Source organism: Saccopteryx leptura, chromosome 2, assembly GCF_036850995.1.
Source record: "Saccopteryx leptura isolate mSacLep1 chromosome 2, mSacLep1_pri_phased_curated, whole genome shotgun sequence".
NCBI lineage: Eukaryota > Metazoa > Chordata > Mammalia > Chiroptera > Emballonuridae > Saccopteryx > Saccopteryx leptura.
This window is the reverse complement of record NC_089504.1, coordinates 24133230-24150222: the sequence shown is the minus strand read 5'-3', so window position 1 is coordinate 24150222 and position 16993 is coordinate 24133230. Positions and strand designations below refer to the sequence as shown.

The 16993-nt window shown below is 39.8% G+C and overlaps 1 protein-coding gene across 2 annotated transcripts in view; it reads right to left on the bottom strand.

Moving 5' to 3' along the window:
• SVEP1 (sushi, von Willebrand factor type A, EGF and pentraxin domain containing 1) overlaps nucleotides 1-16993 on the bottom strand; it is a 165071-nt gene that overhangs the window by 113056 nt on the left and 35022 nt on the right. The window contains exon 1 of one of the 2 annotated variants that reach the window (XM_066367463.1): nucleotides 133-243. The exons of the other annotated variant lie outside the window; for it this stretch is intronic. Within the exon in view, the coding sequence (XP_066223560.1) occupies nucleotides 133-241 (109 nt within the window). The 5' untranslated portion in view covers nucleotides 242-243. Of the gene's footprint in view, nucleotides 1-132; nucleotides 244-16993 lie in introns of those variants that run through there. 2 annotated transcript variants of the gene reach the window in all.

Genomic DNA, 16993 nt, shown 5'->3' with positions numbered 1-16993 from the left:
AGGGTAGAAAAACATTGGAAAAGAAAAGAAATAGCAGCAAGAATGATAACCAAAACAGCATCAACTAAGGTAACGGAGTAGTATCAAACTCATCAGTCATCATGTCTGTGCCCTAGACCACAGGATCCTTACCTCTGCTCTGGCACAGATCACACTGTATGTAACAGAAGCACTGTCTCCTCTCTGTGACCAACACGTTCTTCCTTGTAAATTCAGTCTTCTGATTATCTGACCTAACCATTACCCACCCCAGTGCCGGAGCCAGTAGTCACTCAATCAGAGAAGGGCAAGAGAGAGCAAGCTCTGTTGGAAGGTGGAGGGTGGGCTTAGTTGGAGGGAGGACTGAAGTCAGAGAAACTAACAATAGGGTGAAGTGAAAGGACATTAGACTTGGACTCAGGACAACCGAGTTGCAATCTTGGCTCTTCCTCTAACAAGCTATGGGTCACTGGCAAATGACTTTGTTTTCTTTTCCTACAAAATACAGAAGTTACAATTCAGACATGTCTATGACATTTCCAATGCTAACACTGGACGATTCTATAAATAGAATATAATACTGAAAAGTAAGTTAAAAAAAACCTTTCAATATTAGCTGTCAGATTATGTCTACAGATTTTATCATTTGTTTTAAAATAATATTACATAAAAAGAAACTAATCTTAACACTATTACTCTCCAAAACCTTTCGAGTAATAAAGAATTTACAACACTGGAGAACAGTGTTTTGGATAAAAATATACAAAAAAGTACGTTTGGAAATATATTGTGAAATTCGTAATGATAATGGAAAACAGATTTTTAGAACTATTTAAAGGCATTGCACAATTCTGGCGGGAGAGGTGTAATCAACCTCTTTGAATCCCAAGGGGGAAAATTCCTCATCTAGAACCAGGCAAAAGTTGAAAAGACGAAACAGACCGTGGTTTGAACAAGTTTCACAAGGGAGGTTAAAAGGCTAGGGTATGTTCTTTTTAATATGAAATGTTTCCTTCCTGGAAATGAACCAAATATTATTTCTTAATTGCTGTATGTGTTGTTGTTAAAATAAGCACTTTCTCTTTTCAGAAACATGTTGGCTGTTACCAGCTACTATTACTGGCAGTGTGATTCTTGAAGTTATCATGTGCTAACGTTGGACTTTTCTTCAGCTGGTAACTCAGTTCTTTGACTGAAGTAAATTAAACCATCAACCAGTTTGGAATTTGTAAAAATACAAAGAAGTCTTCATTCTCACCTCACCCGTCTTATCCACTCAAGATCAATTTCTTAGATGGCTATTTTAGTTCATTTTAATTATGTTATACAACAACTTACATTTCATAAAATTACTTTCTATTTGTAATCTAAGACTAGTTTTTAAAAACCTCTATAGATATTAAGAGCCTTTGTTCCTTGCACAAAGTAACCGGTCGCATCAGCTGCATGCAGACTGCGCCCTACACGACTCCAAGGATGCTTATTCATGTAGATTACCATGGTATCCAGGAGTTGTGCAACCCAAAAACCCTAGTTCCTGGTATATCTAAGGAGGCCACTAAGCAAGTATCTGGGCCCCCAGAGAAAGGCTCTTTATTAATACAATATTATGCTTCTTCTCAACTTTATGGATTTGTTTTGAATAACAAAATCTGCTCCCACAAATATTTGTGCAAGGACATTGAGCACAGGCATCCACGGTACAAGAAGAGAACCACTTCCGAACAAATATAATATAAAACAGGCACCTACACATACATACAAGCAACTTTTAAAAAAAAATTGGCCGAGATGCTTTCTATATTTTCGTCAATGAATTAGACGAGGAGACTTGTAACTTGCCATGGATTCTGCACATCCGATTCTGTGTGAAATGAATTAGCATCCTGCCAATCTCTTGGCAGTTGCTTAGCGCATTTGGCTGGAACACAGACGAGTGGGACAACGTTGTGAATCTGAGCAACTGTTTGGTGCCATGGCAGCAAATGGCACCCTCGCTGCAGGACACCATGTTCAAAGGCAAACACCTGCTCTGACTGGAAAGGAGATTACTGATGGATTAGGACAAGTCTACCAAAAACCAAAAATCAAACCTCTGAAAAGACTGTGTCCAAAAGAGGATGCATCAGCAAAGTAACTGTCGTACGTGAAGAATTAGTATATGTGCGTGCACACGCAGGTACCCACACACACACACACACAAACACAGTCTGGCTGAGCACAGAGTACTTGTGCAAATTCTTCCTCATTGAACACTCTGCATTCCTAATTGTCTTAAGGTGTTTACTGTCTTGATGAGAAATATGAGGTCATCCTGAGTTTTACCATTAAAACTCTGCGGGCAAGTGCTTTTAGGATAGGCCTCTGGAGGTTTTTAAATTTCTTTATTCTTTCTAAAATAGCTAATAACTCAGAATCATTTAAAGACAAAATTAAAATTTACTATAAGCTAAACCACTCTGGTTGAACTTTTCTTTTAATGTTTGGTGTTCAGGTTGATTACAATTTCTTAATTAATCGTATTGTTCCCTTATACCTTTCATCCACTAAAAAAATTTTAGGCAAAATTAACTTTTCAAACCTATTAGCCTATTGTTAAGTTATTTTATATTCCCATCTTCAGGGTTAAAAGTCCCTATCTTATTGTACTTTCATGCACTGCACATTACAGTGTTGTTGTTTTTTTGTTTGTTTGTTTGTTTGTTTGTATTTTTCTGAAGCTGGAAACGGGGAGGCAGTCAGACAGACTCCTGCATGCGCCCAACCGGGATCCACCCGGCATGCCCACCAGGGGCCGACGCTCTGCCCATCCAGGGCGTTGCTGTGTCGCGACCAGAGCCACTCTAGCGCCTGGGGCAGAGGCCAAGGAGCCATCCCCAGCGCCTGGGCCATCCTTTGCTTCAATGGAGCCTCGGCTGCGGGAGGGGAAGAGAGAGACAGAAAGGAAGGAGAGGGGGAGGGGTGGAGAAGCAGATGGGTGCCTCTCCTGTGTGCCCTGGCCAGGAATCGAACCTGGGACTTCCGCACGCCAGGCTGACACTCCACCACCGAGCCAACTGGCCAGGGCCACATTACAGTTTTTAATATTACCAACTGATCATTATTTAAACGTGAAGTTCTGTGAACCAGTGCAGCAGAGTTTCGACTAAAACCCACATGATGTTCAGATCTATGTAGGCCCAACTGAAGTCTATTTGCTTAAAGAACTTGAGAACCTTCTGAGAGAAAACTTCATCCATGGTAGGAATAATAACCCAAGTGCTGCAGCCCAGAAAGTAATGATCATCGACCAATGAGAACAGACATCAGCTGTGGCATCAAGCAGAGTTCTGTATGCCCACTTATCTGACAGCTGCGATCTCTATAGGTGCTGGACTGCAGGACAGGCACCTACGAAAGCGGTCAGGTCAGTAAAATGGCATTCAAGGGACTCAGGGCAGCAGCTCTTTACCAGCCAGTACACAAGTATGTCAATTTTGTAAGAGCTTTTACAACTGCACTGATGCATATCTGCTGAATATTCGCTTGTCCTAAGGAAAGAGGAAAATGGCACACATTGGACCTAATAAACACGACTCCAGTGGTTAGAAAGGAAGAAAGATTCTGAGTATAGTCTGGAGTCTGCTGACAAATTTATTTCCCTTTGGGTCTTATTATAAAGAATGGTAAGTCACAAGTAAAGTTTCAGACCATTGTTGCCTTTGATATTTTCCTTTTCTCGTCTGCTCTGCCTCCCTTCAGCAAGACTTAAAGGTCTTTGGGGGTTTGGAAATGTGGATTCTATCAGTTGCTGCTTTTATGTCTATTGTTGCTACACTAATTTAAAACCATTATGTTATGACTTGATTCTGTAACCACCATACCTTTCACCTCATCCCCTAGGTCACTTCATGTTCTGTTATTTCCAGCCATGGTGCCAAATGAAGATTTCTATAACAAGGCTCTGATCATGCCATTTTCCTGCTCAAAAAGCTTCAACGGCTTGCAGTTGCCAAATAAACAAAGGCCATCGCTATAACCAGGAATTCAAGTCTGGGTGCAATCTGGTCCCTACTCTTTTCCTTCCTGGCCCGGCATCCCACTGCGTTCATAGATGTAGCCTACTTTTCTGTTTGTACAAGCTATTTCCAGTCCCCATCACAAGTCTGCAATTTCCATTGTTCACATACTGCCTCCCATTTCTAACTCCCGATTCTATCTTTCAAGCTCGGTTCAAATCCCATTGCCTGCATCATTAAAAGTAATACTTTTGAATAGCTATAGCCTCTGTATACCAGGTATTAGACACCATTATTACTTTCATGCAATATCGTTTGCTCAGAACTGGAGTAAGCACAATTCTTGGTTTATGACACATATTCTGACTTCTTTAATAGTGATTACAGCTCTATTCCATAATAAGGCACTCTAAGGAGAGAACTAAACAGCAATCTTATTTTCCAAAGTACCTAAAAGATACTTGATAAATAGTCAAAGGAGCCAACAAACATGCTTAAATAATTTCCTTCTGTAATTTCCATGAAACCCAATTCACAATGACCCACTCTGCCTGGCGTTCATTCTAATGAACGCCACTCACTGTGTGGTCTAACTTACTGCACCTTGAAGTACTCCGCTCAGCTGGTAATATTTTCCTTTCATGTTCCCATATGAAAATGTTTGGATTATCTTCTGAATAATCGGTGTGTAAATAAAATTGCAAGTGTTTTACTTTCGCAACCATAACACTTTCAACACATTAAATTTCACCGTATCACCACCTTTCTCCCATTTCACAAATTAAAGTAGGGAGTGATGCAAAGGAGCTAGTGAGAATCCTCAGATGAGGATTCTGCTAATTATTACTAGTTCCGACACTATCTGAGCATCTCCAAGTTATGTAAACAATCACAGAACTGGATTTCCCATCACGACAACACAGTGATCATGTTTGTATCCAAGCAGTTCTAAAACTAAAATTTCATGACCCTCTGTAGGGATGAAAAGGATATGACAGGTAAAGGGCTCATGGGGACACAGAGAAGAATAAGAACTCTGCCTGTACCCTTACAGCCATTTTAGTCTTCAGTACATGATTTTTTTTTTAAAGCACCATGTTATATGACAACACAGAAGAGGAATGTTATCCAGATTGGAGGCAGGGGTGGGGTGATCAGGTAAGCTTTTTTGGTCAATGTGATTTCAGAGGTGAGACCAGAACCATGGACAGAAGTGAAGGGAGGTGTAGAAGCAGGGTAATGACATTCCAGATAGGGGGATCAATATGTGCAGACCCAGAAGCAAGAGAGAGAATGCTGGTAAAAATAAGAGTTCACTCTGGCTGGAGTAGAGAGGAGTGAGGCTAGCAAAATGAGTGCCGGGGCCACATGCAAAGGCTGGGAGTTTATCCATAAACACTAAAAGCAATGGCCATGTTTTAAGTTAGGGTATGTGTCTCAAGATCAATTTGGATACCTTTTGGGGAATAATTTTGAAAGACCATAATATTTCATTTCAAACACATAATGTGATTGACTACTCCCATATATATCTATAGATAAGGATGACTTAAGAACTTTGAGCTGTGATTAAGTAATGCTTTTGCTTAAATTGTATTTATGTTTTTCTCCATAATTCTTATAAAATTCATCATGGGGCATAAGATATGGTCTAAACTGACATCACCGTGCTTCCTCAAAGGCTATCCCTAATTAACACATAAAGAGCAGGACCACTATTGGATTGATGAAACCAACATGGAAAAATCTGTCAAGAGAGAAGAAACGAAACACACACAAACAGAGGAATCAGTTTTCAGGAAGATGAAGAGGATATACTTTTCCTTAGTCTTCCTGCTAAAACCCCTAGGAGATCTATATAAAATAAACATAAAGTGGCATGATAAAAGGGAGACCAGTGAGGGAACTCAAGATCCAAAGACCAACATGATGGTGTGTTCCTTGGGCTTCCTTTTTCCTCACATATCCCAGGCTCAGAGCTGAAGAAGCTGGCAATCCCAAAGCTCCAATGGGAATGGATAAAGAAGAAAAAAACCCAAAATACAAACTACCAAAGTACTGCTCTCCCTAGCCAAAGGATGAAGAAAACAGCAGCCTAGAATGACAGGACATGTTTAGACAATAACCATTCAACTCTTCTATCCTAGCTAAACACAGAAAAGACTGTGGTCCTAGCTAAACACAGAAAAGGTTGTGGCCCAACCTCAGCCATACCAGGCAGATGACAAGCACAGCCTAGAGACTTCCACTGTTGTAAAGCTCTAGCGAGAACCCCCTTGGCTCTGCCCACATGGTATCAGAGAAGGTTAAGTAGAGAAATGGGTCTTTCATGCTGATGGAGGCCACAGGGGAGAGGGTTGTATCTCACTTTCACCTGAACCCTGAAGTATCAAGGGTCCTTCCCCCTCCCCACTGGAGTGATGTCATTGTAAGAGAGTAAGGACTTCCACCAGCACCAAGCAGTAAAGAGGTGTCCCCTCTCATAGTGTCATTGGAGGCCATGTGGGGAACCATAACAAGGCACTCTTAGCCTTCCCAGCCAGGATGCTATCAGGAGAAGCCTAGCAAAGAGCCAGAACTTCCATCCACACCCAGCAGTAATAAGGATTCCCCTCGCACACATAATTAGTGTCCATGGGAACAAAATGAAGAACCTGGATTCTATGTTCACCCAACAGGAACAAGGTAGTCTCTTCCCTATTCCTCTTCCTCTGCTTAGAGGAATGTTTACATAACATTCTTGTTACATAATTATGGAAATGGAGACCAGATTAGCAGTTACAAGAGGTAAAGTGGGGGCAGCTAGGAGCAGAAGGGGAGTGTTTATGGATCTAAAAGAGCATATTATGGATCCTTGTGGTTATGAACCTGTTCTGTATCTTGACTGCATCAATGCCAATATCCTGGTTGGGATATTATACTATAGTTTTGCAAGATGTTACCATTGGGAGAAACTAGGAAAATAACACCAGGATCTCTCTGTATTATTTTTTAAAACTGCTTGTGACACTATAGTTATCTCCAAACAAAAAGGCTGTAACAGAAAAACAAACAAAAAAAAGCAAAAGGCAGAGAAGCACAATTTCAAAGTGCATCCAGAAACATCCAAGGATAGAGAAACTGCATCTTGAAGACTGGGGTATTTTTTTTAAAGCCTCTGCTACTTGGCACATAGACTTGGGAGTAAGCATTAGTAAATTTTGAATGAATGAATAAGTAAATAGAGAAGAGTGCCTGTTTAGATACCAGAACACAGCATATGGAAGCTCTGCTTGGTTCCCAACTTCCTGGAATTTTCCATTCCTGTTTTGGAGAAAGAAAGGTGAACAAGTCTACTGACCCTGAGAAGCACTGGCTTAGAATCAAAGTAAGCCATCTGGAAGACCGAGTTTAACACTAGGAAGTGGCTTATCACACATTTCTCTCTTTCATGCTATCTACTTATTGGGATCATTTGAAATTTAGTCCTAAACCCAGGGTATTTGTGTGTGTGCATATGCATCCATGTAAAGCTGTTTGCATGTATTGATACTTGAGGGTGTGGGGTAGTGTTTTTTAATTCACATAATAGTGCAAGACAGCATTCCAAGATAGTATGGATTTTTACCATTTAAGCAATTACTTAATAAATACATTATGTAGCATATATGTACCATCGTGGTAGTGGTTACAAAATCTCCATTAAAACTTGAGATTTATAAATTCTGTCAAAATTATGGAAGCAGATAACTGAAAATAAATCATGAATTATGGAACAATTATATGAAAAAAATCATTCATTTATTCATTAGATGTGGAATACTAAAGGCACAACCATAAAAATTAATAAAGCAAGAGTTCTCTGTTTTACTATCAATATTTAATATTTTAAACAAGAGTTATTTTACTAGTTCCATGTAATATTATTGTTAATCTAGAAAATTCAAAGAAATCAATTAAAAATCACTAGAATTAGTAGACTAGATTTGTAAGGTGGCAGGGTATATACTTCAAAATCAATAAATTTGTACGGCGAGTCATTACATTTAAAACATCCAATGAAATCCCATTTATGATAAAACTATATATACTATTGCAAAGAATAATTTGAAAGAGGATTGTGAGGCCCTCATGAAGAGTAAAATTTTATTAAAACTGATAAATAAGTAAGGTCAATTTATATAGATGGAATATCTTCTCCAGTCATCCTAATACTCATGTATACCATTCATCATATTTCACTGCATGTATCCAGGTGTCTATAAAGTAATGGTTAGGCATAAAAAAATATCCCTGCCTTGGCTGGTTGGCTCACTGTTTGAGTGTCAACCCAGCATGTGGATGTCCCAGGTTCAATTCTGGCCTGGGCACACAGGAGAAGCAACCATCTGCTTCTCTACCACCCCATCTCCTCCCGCAGCCATGGCTCCATTGGTTCAAGCATGTTGGCCCTGGACACTGAGGATGACTCCATGGAGCCTCTGTTTGAAGTGCTAAAGATAGCTCAGTTGCAAGCATGGCCCCAGATGGGCAGAGCATTGGCCCCAGACAGGGGTTGCTGGGTGGATCATGGTGGAGGTGCAAGCAGAAATCTGAATATTTCCCCTTCTCTTACTTAGAAAAAAAAGAAAAAAAAATATCCCTGACCTCTAACCAACCACACCACTCTTTAAGGTATAATAAGCAGATACTCTAAGAAGCTCCAAGATGCAGTTTCTCCAAGAGTTGGATAACAATATATCAATGCACATTGTTAGGTAAAATAATTTTATTAAAAATTGTTGAATCGTAAAGGTTTATTAAAATCTATAATGATTTGATTTTCCCAAACACGATTAAGTTAAACAAATTGCTTCCAAGTAAAATAGTAATGTGTAGCCTTTTAATAAGTCCTAGTAAAGTCTCTTTAAAGAACTTTCCAGAAATTTGAGAAAGTGAATGATTGTAATGATTGGGTAACAACTCCTTTTGCAAGTCATAAGTTTTCCAATCCTTCAGTTCCAATAAAATTGAAAAAGGACCTAAGGGAATCACCAGCTAATAGATCATTTTAATACTTTTTCGATGATAGAGAACTCATTTTGGCATGTAACCCTGGAGGAACTCAAAGAATTTAGTGACATCAATTTAACAGGACTCTTTCAAGTCCCATCTACATATTTGTATGAAGAAGGTTGTCAGCATAAAACCTTTAAAAATAAAAAAATAAATATAAAATGGATGCTGTATGCTCTCATTCTAATAGTGAGCAATAGCAATCATAGACACATGAATTAATAATCTAAGAGATGAATCTCCAATGGAATCTTATTTTTATGAGTAATAAGCATCAAAATATATAATGCATTTGACAAATTGTATACAAATACTAATTGTAATAATAACTAATAGAAATTTCAGTCACAGAAAATTTAAAAATTAGCTTCAATTTTTATATTAACAATTTATGTAGCAGAGAAGTAGAATGCTGTAATTAATAAAAGGCTTTGAGATATAATAATATATTGCAGCAGAACAGAACTATGTGATGGAAGTAGAATAAAGAGATGTAAGAAAAGAAACCATGCAAAATTTAAAAAAATGTGCTTGTTCACAAGTGGATACTGCTGAAGGTATCAAATTTGCTATGGCATTTTGATTTCAATGGCTATGTTCAAAAGTAATATAATAGTTTTATTTGAAAATGTCTATACAGTATATGGAAATGCCATTTTTAAAAAAAACCTGCCAAAATTTTCAGATGGCTACTTAAAAGTCAACTCCGGTACATGGGGGTTTTTGACATTTTTTAGGAGTTACATGAGCAAAATCACTTGAAGACTACTGATTTAGCAGATGTTGTTTACCCTTTGTCTCTTTTACATTATAATGAGGATGAGGTAAAGAAGAAGGGAAAAAGGAAAATTTTACAATGATAAGCATGATTTGGACATAATACTTATTTTGACAGTTTTAGAGTATTGGGTAAATTTTTATAAGTATTTCTAGAGAACAGAATATACTGACTTTGGCAGGTTTCAGTTCAGGATGGCGATGTAGTAAGATCTTGGGTCACCTCCTCCTAAGAACACACTACATCCACAGCTACATATGGAACCACCTTGAATAAAACTAAAAACTGTCTGAGCAATCCCTACGCATCAGGTGAAGGAGCGAAGACTCAGGTGGAACAGGTAGGAGAGCCTGGGACAGTCTTTCCGTAAACCCCATCCCTGGCATGGAGTCCCAGAGCTGGGAGGGAATTTAAAACCCAGAACTCCCTAAGAGCAAAGGATTTGAACCCCACATTGGACATCCCAGCTTAAAAGACCTGAACCTGAAAAATGAGCCCCCAAAACAACCACATGACTATCATTAACTAAGAAGTGTCTCTTAAAGGGCTATCACTGGCACCAGGGTTCAGCACAGAGGCAGCCACTCCAGAGGTGCCCAGACGTTATGTGAATGAGGCTCATTTGCTACCTTTGAAGCATGGGCCTTAGGGGCAGACATCTAATATTATCACACATCTAGAGGCCTGCTGCCTGGTGGGCATGATCCTCATGCTGTCTCTCTGCCTCGCTCAAGCCAGTGGGTACCATCTTGCTTTTTTTCTTCTTTTTCCTGGCAGGAATCATCTAGATGCTGTCTCTCTTCGCCATACTGTATAGTGCTGGTATCTCCCAGAGGGGAGCTTTGGCACACATCTGGTACCCCAGTTTTGGCAACTCGCACCCAGGGGATAAGCCTTGGTCACCTGGCTCTAGTGGCCAGGGGAGCTTGTGTTCTTGGGTCCCAACTGGAGAGAGAGTTCTTGGCAAGAAGAGCTACCATCCCCAGGGCAATGCACAGACAGCAGACTACAACACAACCTCCAGTCTTTCTGTCTAAGAGGCTTGCTATGTGTTGTCTTGGAGACTTGCCTTGAGGGGCAGGCTTCAGTTTTGTCACTCAGCTAGGGGCCTGCAGAGGTGCTCTCAGGTAACAAAAGTGGATGGCCGTCATCTTTGCTCTCTCCCTCTGCCTTTCTGCAACTCACCGATATGTCCCAGAAAGGAGCTTATACAATTGTCAGAAGCTTCAATTTTTGTGACTGCCACTCAGGGGACACATCCACATTGCCTGGGTCTGGTGGCCAGCAGGGCTTACATATATGGTCCCACAAGATTGTATGTATATATTTGCATACTTCAAAAGTTGCTACCAGAGGGTCCAGCTTCCAATCCGGCTGAATCCAGGTGCTGATTGAGGTACTCCTCTTTATCACACTGGCAGGTCATGGCACACCCTCAACTCTTAGACAGCATTAAAAATAAAATAGGTTTAGCCCTGGCCGGTTGGCTCAGTGGTAGAGCGTTGGCCTGGCACGCAGAGGTCCTGGGTTCAATTCCCGGCCCGGGCACACAGGAGAAGCGCCCATCTGCTTCTCCACCCCTCCCCTCTCCTTCCTCTCTGTCTCTCTCTTCCCCTCCCACAACCAACGCTCCATTGGAGCAAAGATGGCCCGGGCGCTGGGGATGGCTCCTTGGCCTTTGCCCCAGGCACTAGAGTGTCTCTGGTCACAGCAGAGTGACGCCCCAGAGGGGCAGAGCATCGCCCCCTGGTGGGTGTCCCAGGTGGATCCCAGTCGGGTGCATGCGGGAGTCTGTCTGACTGTCTCTCCCCGTTTCCAGCTTCGGAAAAATACAAAAAAATAAAAATAAAATAAAATAAAATAAAATAAAATAGGTTGCTTGGCCAATTGCAAAGGCTTGAGAGACAACCAACCAAGAGCAAAGGTAGGGTTGAATGGAAAGGTTCATCTCCTACAGGAAGCCATTCTTCCAAGACTGGAAGAGGTGGCTGTTTTATCTAATGCACAGAAACCAACACAGAGAGCAAAGTGAAGAAACAGAGAAATGTGTTCCAAACAAAAGAACAATATAAAACCTTGGGGGGGGAAAACTTAATGAAATGGAAATAAGTAATTTACATGATAAAGAGTTCAAAATAATGGTCATAAAGATGTTCACAGAACTTGGGAAAAGACTGGATAGACACAATGAGGACTTCAACAAGAGAAAGAAAATACAAGAAAGTACCAAATAGAAGTAACAGAGCTGAAGAACATAATAACTGAGCTTAAAAATACAATATACTGACTTTAAAGTTTGGTGATGTGTCATACTTCTGAGCTAATTCTATGTTTCCCTTTTACAAAAATCATGATATAGCTCTGACCAGTTGGTCCAGTGGTAGAATGTCAGCCCGGCATGTGGATGTCCTGGGTTTGATTTCCAATCAGGGCACACTGGAGAAGTGACCATCTGCTTCTCCAAACCCCCACCCCCTTGCTTCTCTCTTTCTCTCTTTTCCTTCTGCAGTCATGGCTCGGTTGAAACAAGTTGGTCCTAGGCACTAAGGATGGCTTCATGGCCTTGTGTCAGGCACTAAAATAGTTTAGTTGCCGAGCAATGGAGCAACGGCTCAGATAGGCAGAGCATTGCCTGTTAGGGGCTTACCAGGTGGATCCCAGTTGGGGCACATGTGGGAGTCTGTCTCTCTGTCTCCCTGCTTCTCACTTAAGAAAAAAACCCCACCAAAATCATGATAGACTGGAAAATACAGTATCAGGACAGTAATACCTACTTTATTTAATGGAAAATCAAACAAACTAACCTCCTCCAGGCAGCAGTTAACCATTCTACGTCTTAAGTTGATGGGAACCCATGTCAACATGCTAGCAAGACTTCCTCATAAAAAGCAAATAGGAATACATTGTGCAAATTCCTTACACCTTACAAATCCATTATTAGTCACCTCTGGGGATGTTTAGGGGGAAAAAATGAGCTAAACTGCTCAGAGGACAAGATTTCCACATGTTTTGGTTTCCATTCAAGAATTTCTAGTGCTCTCTGTTCTCTCTCTTTCCAAAGAAACGATGGACTACTTAGATAGAAAATGTATGTGTGTGTGCAGGGTGGGGGTGGGGTGGGGATTTTTCTGCATATGTTTACATATATAATAAGATATTCCTAAATGAACATTCAGTGTTTCTATTTCCATAGCGTATTCTCCTTTCATAAAGAATAATAGATCTAGGGCTTTAGCGTGTTATCTAACTCTTAGCCTTGGCCCCATCCAGCTATAATTTTCAATCTGCTAATTATTCCCAAGTCACTGAAATGGAAGTAAATCTCTGCAAAGCGCAGTGTCCTCAGATGCCTATTGTCTCCATAGTCTGTGCCTCTCAAATCCCTTCAGGGGAAATTCAGAACAGCTGCAACTGCTTGGATTTACAATAGGAGTTCACTGGTGAATCAACCAACTTGATGAGCTAGCCATCTAAAAATGACTAATCTAAAAAAAGTTTTAAAATAAAAATAAAAATGACTAATCTAGGACATCCACAGTATACTTCATTTGACTTACTGTTGACAAAGTTAAACCAAATATAATATTTTGCATTCAAATGAATTAAATACATTCTTAAAAACTTTTGACCATGTGCCTTTGTGCTAAGGATCCCGTGGTTGCCAAGGCATATATAGAAACAGTGCAATGGCCTAAAACTTCAACTATGAGTTCTTGTCCATCTAAGATTCTGATATTCAAGTTGATCCCTTACCCAACTTTTTATCCTGAGTACTTACTATGGGCTCTGAAGGCAGGCATTTGGGATGCAGAATTAATTAGAGAGCCCCTGCCCGTTAGAATGACTAGTCTGATGAAGTAGGAATAAAGACAATAGTTGGGTGTGGTGGGAAAGGGAGCCAGGAGAAGCATGAGAAAGGGTCTGAGGAATGAAATAGCATGGTATTTAGAGGAAAGTATAACTAGTTCCAGCTTTAGCTCAAAGGGTAAAGAGAGATCAAATCATGCAAAGCCTTTTTATTCCATGATAAAGAGCTTAAGTTTATTCTATGAATGAGTCACAATTGAAAAACATTCAGTAGATTTGTATTTTATTTAACTCATTTTCTTCTTTTCCTTCCTACTATTGGTTTGAACCATGATGCTGCTATTTTGTGGGTTGAAAATCATCAAATATTGATCATGTCCTCAAGGTCAAATTAATACATAACAGAACTTGAAATTATATTTTAATTGTGTTGATTTGTTGAATATCTATCTCTATGGCTAGACTGTAGCCTGGAGAGCCAGACAATTTGAGTTCACAAACCAACTCTCTTACCTGCAAAATCCTGGGCAAGTTACTTAACCTATCAGACTTGTACTTTCCCTGTCTCTAAAATGGAACGATACTTCAGAAGTTACTGTGAACATTAAATGAGTTAATATATATCAATGCTTGGAAAACTGTCTGAAATGGAGTAAGCACTATTTTAATATTATTATTATCATCGTCATAATCACTGTCCAAACACCTATGCTAAATGTGAAGGATGAAGAAAATAATACTAGAGTTAGGAATGGAAGCAACATCTCTTCTTTAGACACCACAATTTTCAGTCCTCTTCCCTTAGCTGAAGTTCAATGACTAGTTCTAGGAAGATAGTTTCTCAACCCTTTAAACCTTCCAGCGTAGTGTGAAAGTCCCACACCATTTCTGAATCATACCAAATATTTGCAGTAAAGAAAAGTGAGTTATGTAGTTTTTTTAAAAAAAGTCATAGGCCTTTATAAAGCACAACAAAAAAGTATTGATACGCAAGTTTTCCCAGCCTTCCTACACTGTTAGTTCAATAAGGAGTTATGTAGACTCAAAAATAAAGAGCAAAGAGAGGAGGTTAAGATAAGGCTTGAGAGGAGTGCCTGCATGTGCTTGTGGACATGTGTGTTTGTGTGTGTAAGGGGGGATTGGAAGAGTTATGTGCAAACGAGTTAGGGTTTCTAAGAGAAAGGATGATGAGAAAGGGAAGAGTCTAAGAATTTCTGTGGTCTGTCTCCATTTTGGGGTTAGAGAAAACCAAGTGAAGGATTTACACTATTTTATTTTATTTTATTTTATTTTATTTTGAGGCTTTTGTTAATATTTAATTGAATCTATAGATTGATTTGGGGAGAACTGACATATAAACAATATTGAGTCACTCACAGCACAATATATTGATATACTTTCCCATTTATCCACTAATTTAGATCACCTTTGATGATTAAGACTTCTTGATAATTTTTTTCCTATTGCACTGGCTATAGACTCTAGTATAATAATATTGAACAGAGGATTTACACATTTGTTTTGGTTGCTGAACTGGATTTCTTTCACAACAATGCCTCTCTAAGACTGGACCAAACAGAGGATGGCTTTCTCAGTATTAGAATTTGTGTTTCAAATTCTCTTTTCTTAGCAGATTTTTTTAGCGTTATTTAAATTCTGTCAAATATGGATCTGTGTTCAGTGCCGCTATTCAAGTGATTGAGACATACATGAATAAAGCATCATTCTACCTTAAATTATCTACTTAGTATATGATCCTTGCTTCTGTAAGACCTATTAGCACACATTCTTTAAGACCACCAGCTAAAAGTACTTGATTATTTTGAAACCATCTCAAAGAGGTTTTGAGCCAATGGAAATTAAAAACCAGCTCAAATGTACTGATGTCTTATAAAATTGAACTCCTTTGGAAAGTATTACTTGTTATTTATTCCTAACAAACAATTTCAGGCTTGCATTCAGGTGAAGATGTTCAGGATGTGGAACAAATCCACAATCATTGCAATTTTTTTGTACATCCGGGTTTTGTCCATGAAGCAGCTGCTCACTGGAGATGATGACGATGCTCAAACCATTTCAAGGAAAGCCACTGCCTTGGACAGGGTTTGGGTAGGTCATTGTTTGAGGACTCATGCAACCCAGGTTGTCAATTCCCAGAACAATGAAGGAAAAAAAGAGGTCACAATAACCTCATGGTTATCAGCTTTCCTTGCCGTCTCCCAGGTACCTTCCGAGACAGTGTAGCATAAAGAAAGGAACCCAAACTAAGAATTAGGAAAACTTAATTCTGTTTCTGGTCAAATTGCCTAAATAAATAGTCATGGGGAAGAGTTTTCTAGTCTCCAAAGTGAGTGATGAGAAAAACCCTTATAGCTAGCTCTAGTATTCCACTCTTCTATAAAATTAATTAACAAATATAATCTGCCTTAGCAAATGATTTTTCCCTAATGAAGGCAAATAGTCTACTTTTTTCAACATACAAAGGCACATTACCTCATTGCCTTCTCTCAGTATTCTTGATTTTCACTGGATACCCATCAGGTCACCTTTAGTAGGTACGAGGCTTCCTGATGGCATTCACCTGCATACATAGATCTCCCTTACTCTCTCCAGAACACAATTTCTCAGGTTAGGACCAGTAGTCCAGCTTAGAGAGTAAAATCTACAAAGTATACGGTGTCAGTTATCCTCAAGTATCTCTTTTTTTTTTTTTTTTGCATTTTTCTGAAGCTGGAAACAGGGAGAGACAGTCAGATAGACTCCCGCATGCGCCCGACCGGGATCCACCCGGCACGCCCACCATGGGGCGACGCTCTGCCCACCAGGGGGCGATGCTCTGCCCATCCTGGGCGTCGCCATGTTGCGACCAGAGCCACTCTAGCGCCTGAGGCAAAGGCCACAGAGCCATCCCCAGCACCCGGGCCATCTTTGCTCCGATGGAGCCTTGGCTGCGGGAGGGGAAGAGAGAGACAGAGAGGAAGGCGTGGCGGAGGGGTGGAGAAGCAAATAGGCGCTTCTCCTGTGTGCCCTGGCCGGGAATCGAACCCGGGTCCTCCGCATGCTAGGTCAAGTATCTCATTTTTGAGATAACTATTTTAATGCTCATTCATCAGATTTCTTGCATTTATGTTTCCCAATAATGATTAAAAGCTACCATTAATTGAGACTTGATGTGGCAGATAATATCCTAAGCACTCTAAGTATACATTCTCTCAATTACCTAACTGTATATCTAATACCACTCTTTATATACACAAATATACATATGTATATACAAGGTGAGCAAAAGTAGGTTTATAGTTGTTCAAATGGAAAATAATACAATAATTAATAAGCAGTAGTGATAGAGGGAACTCAAGAGTCAGAAATTTTGCTTTAGTAATAATAGCTTTCAGTT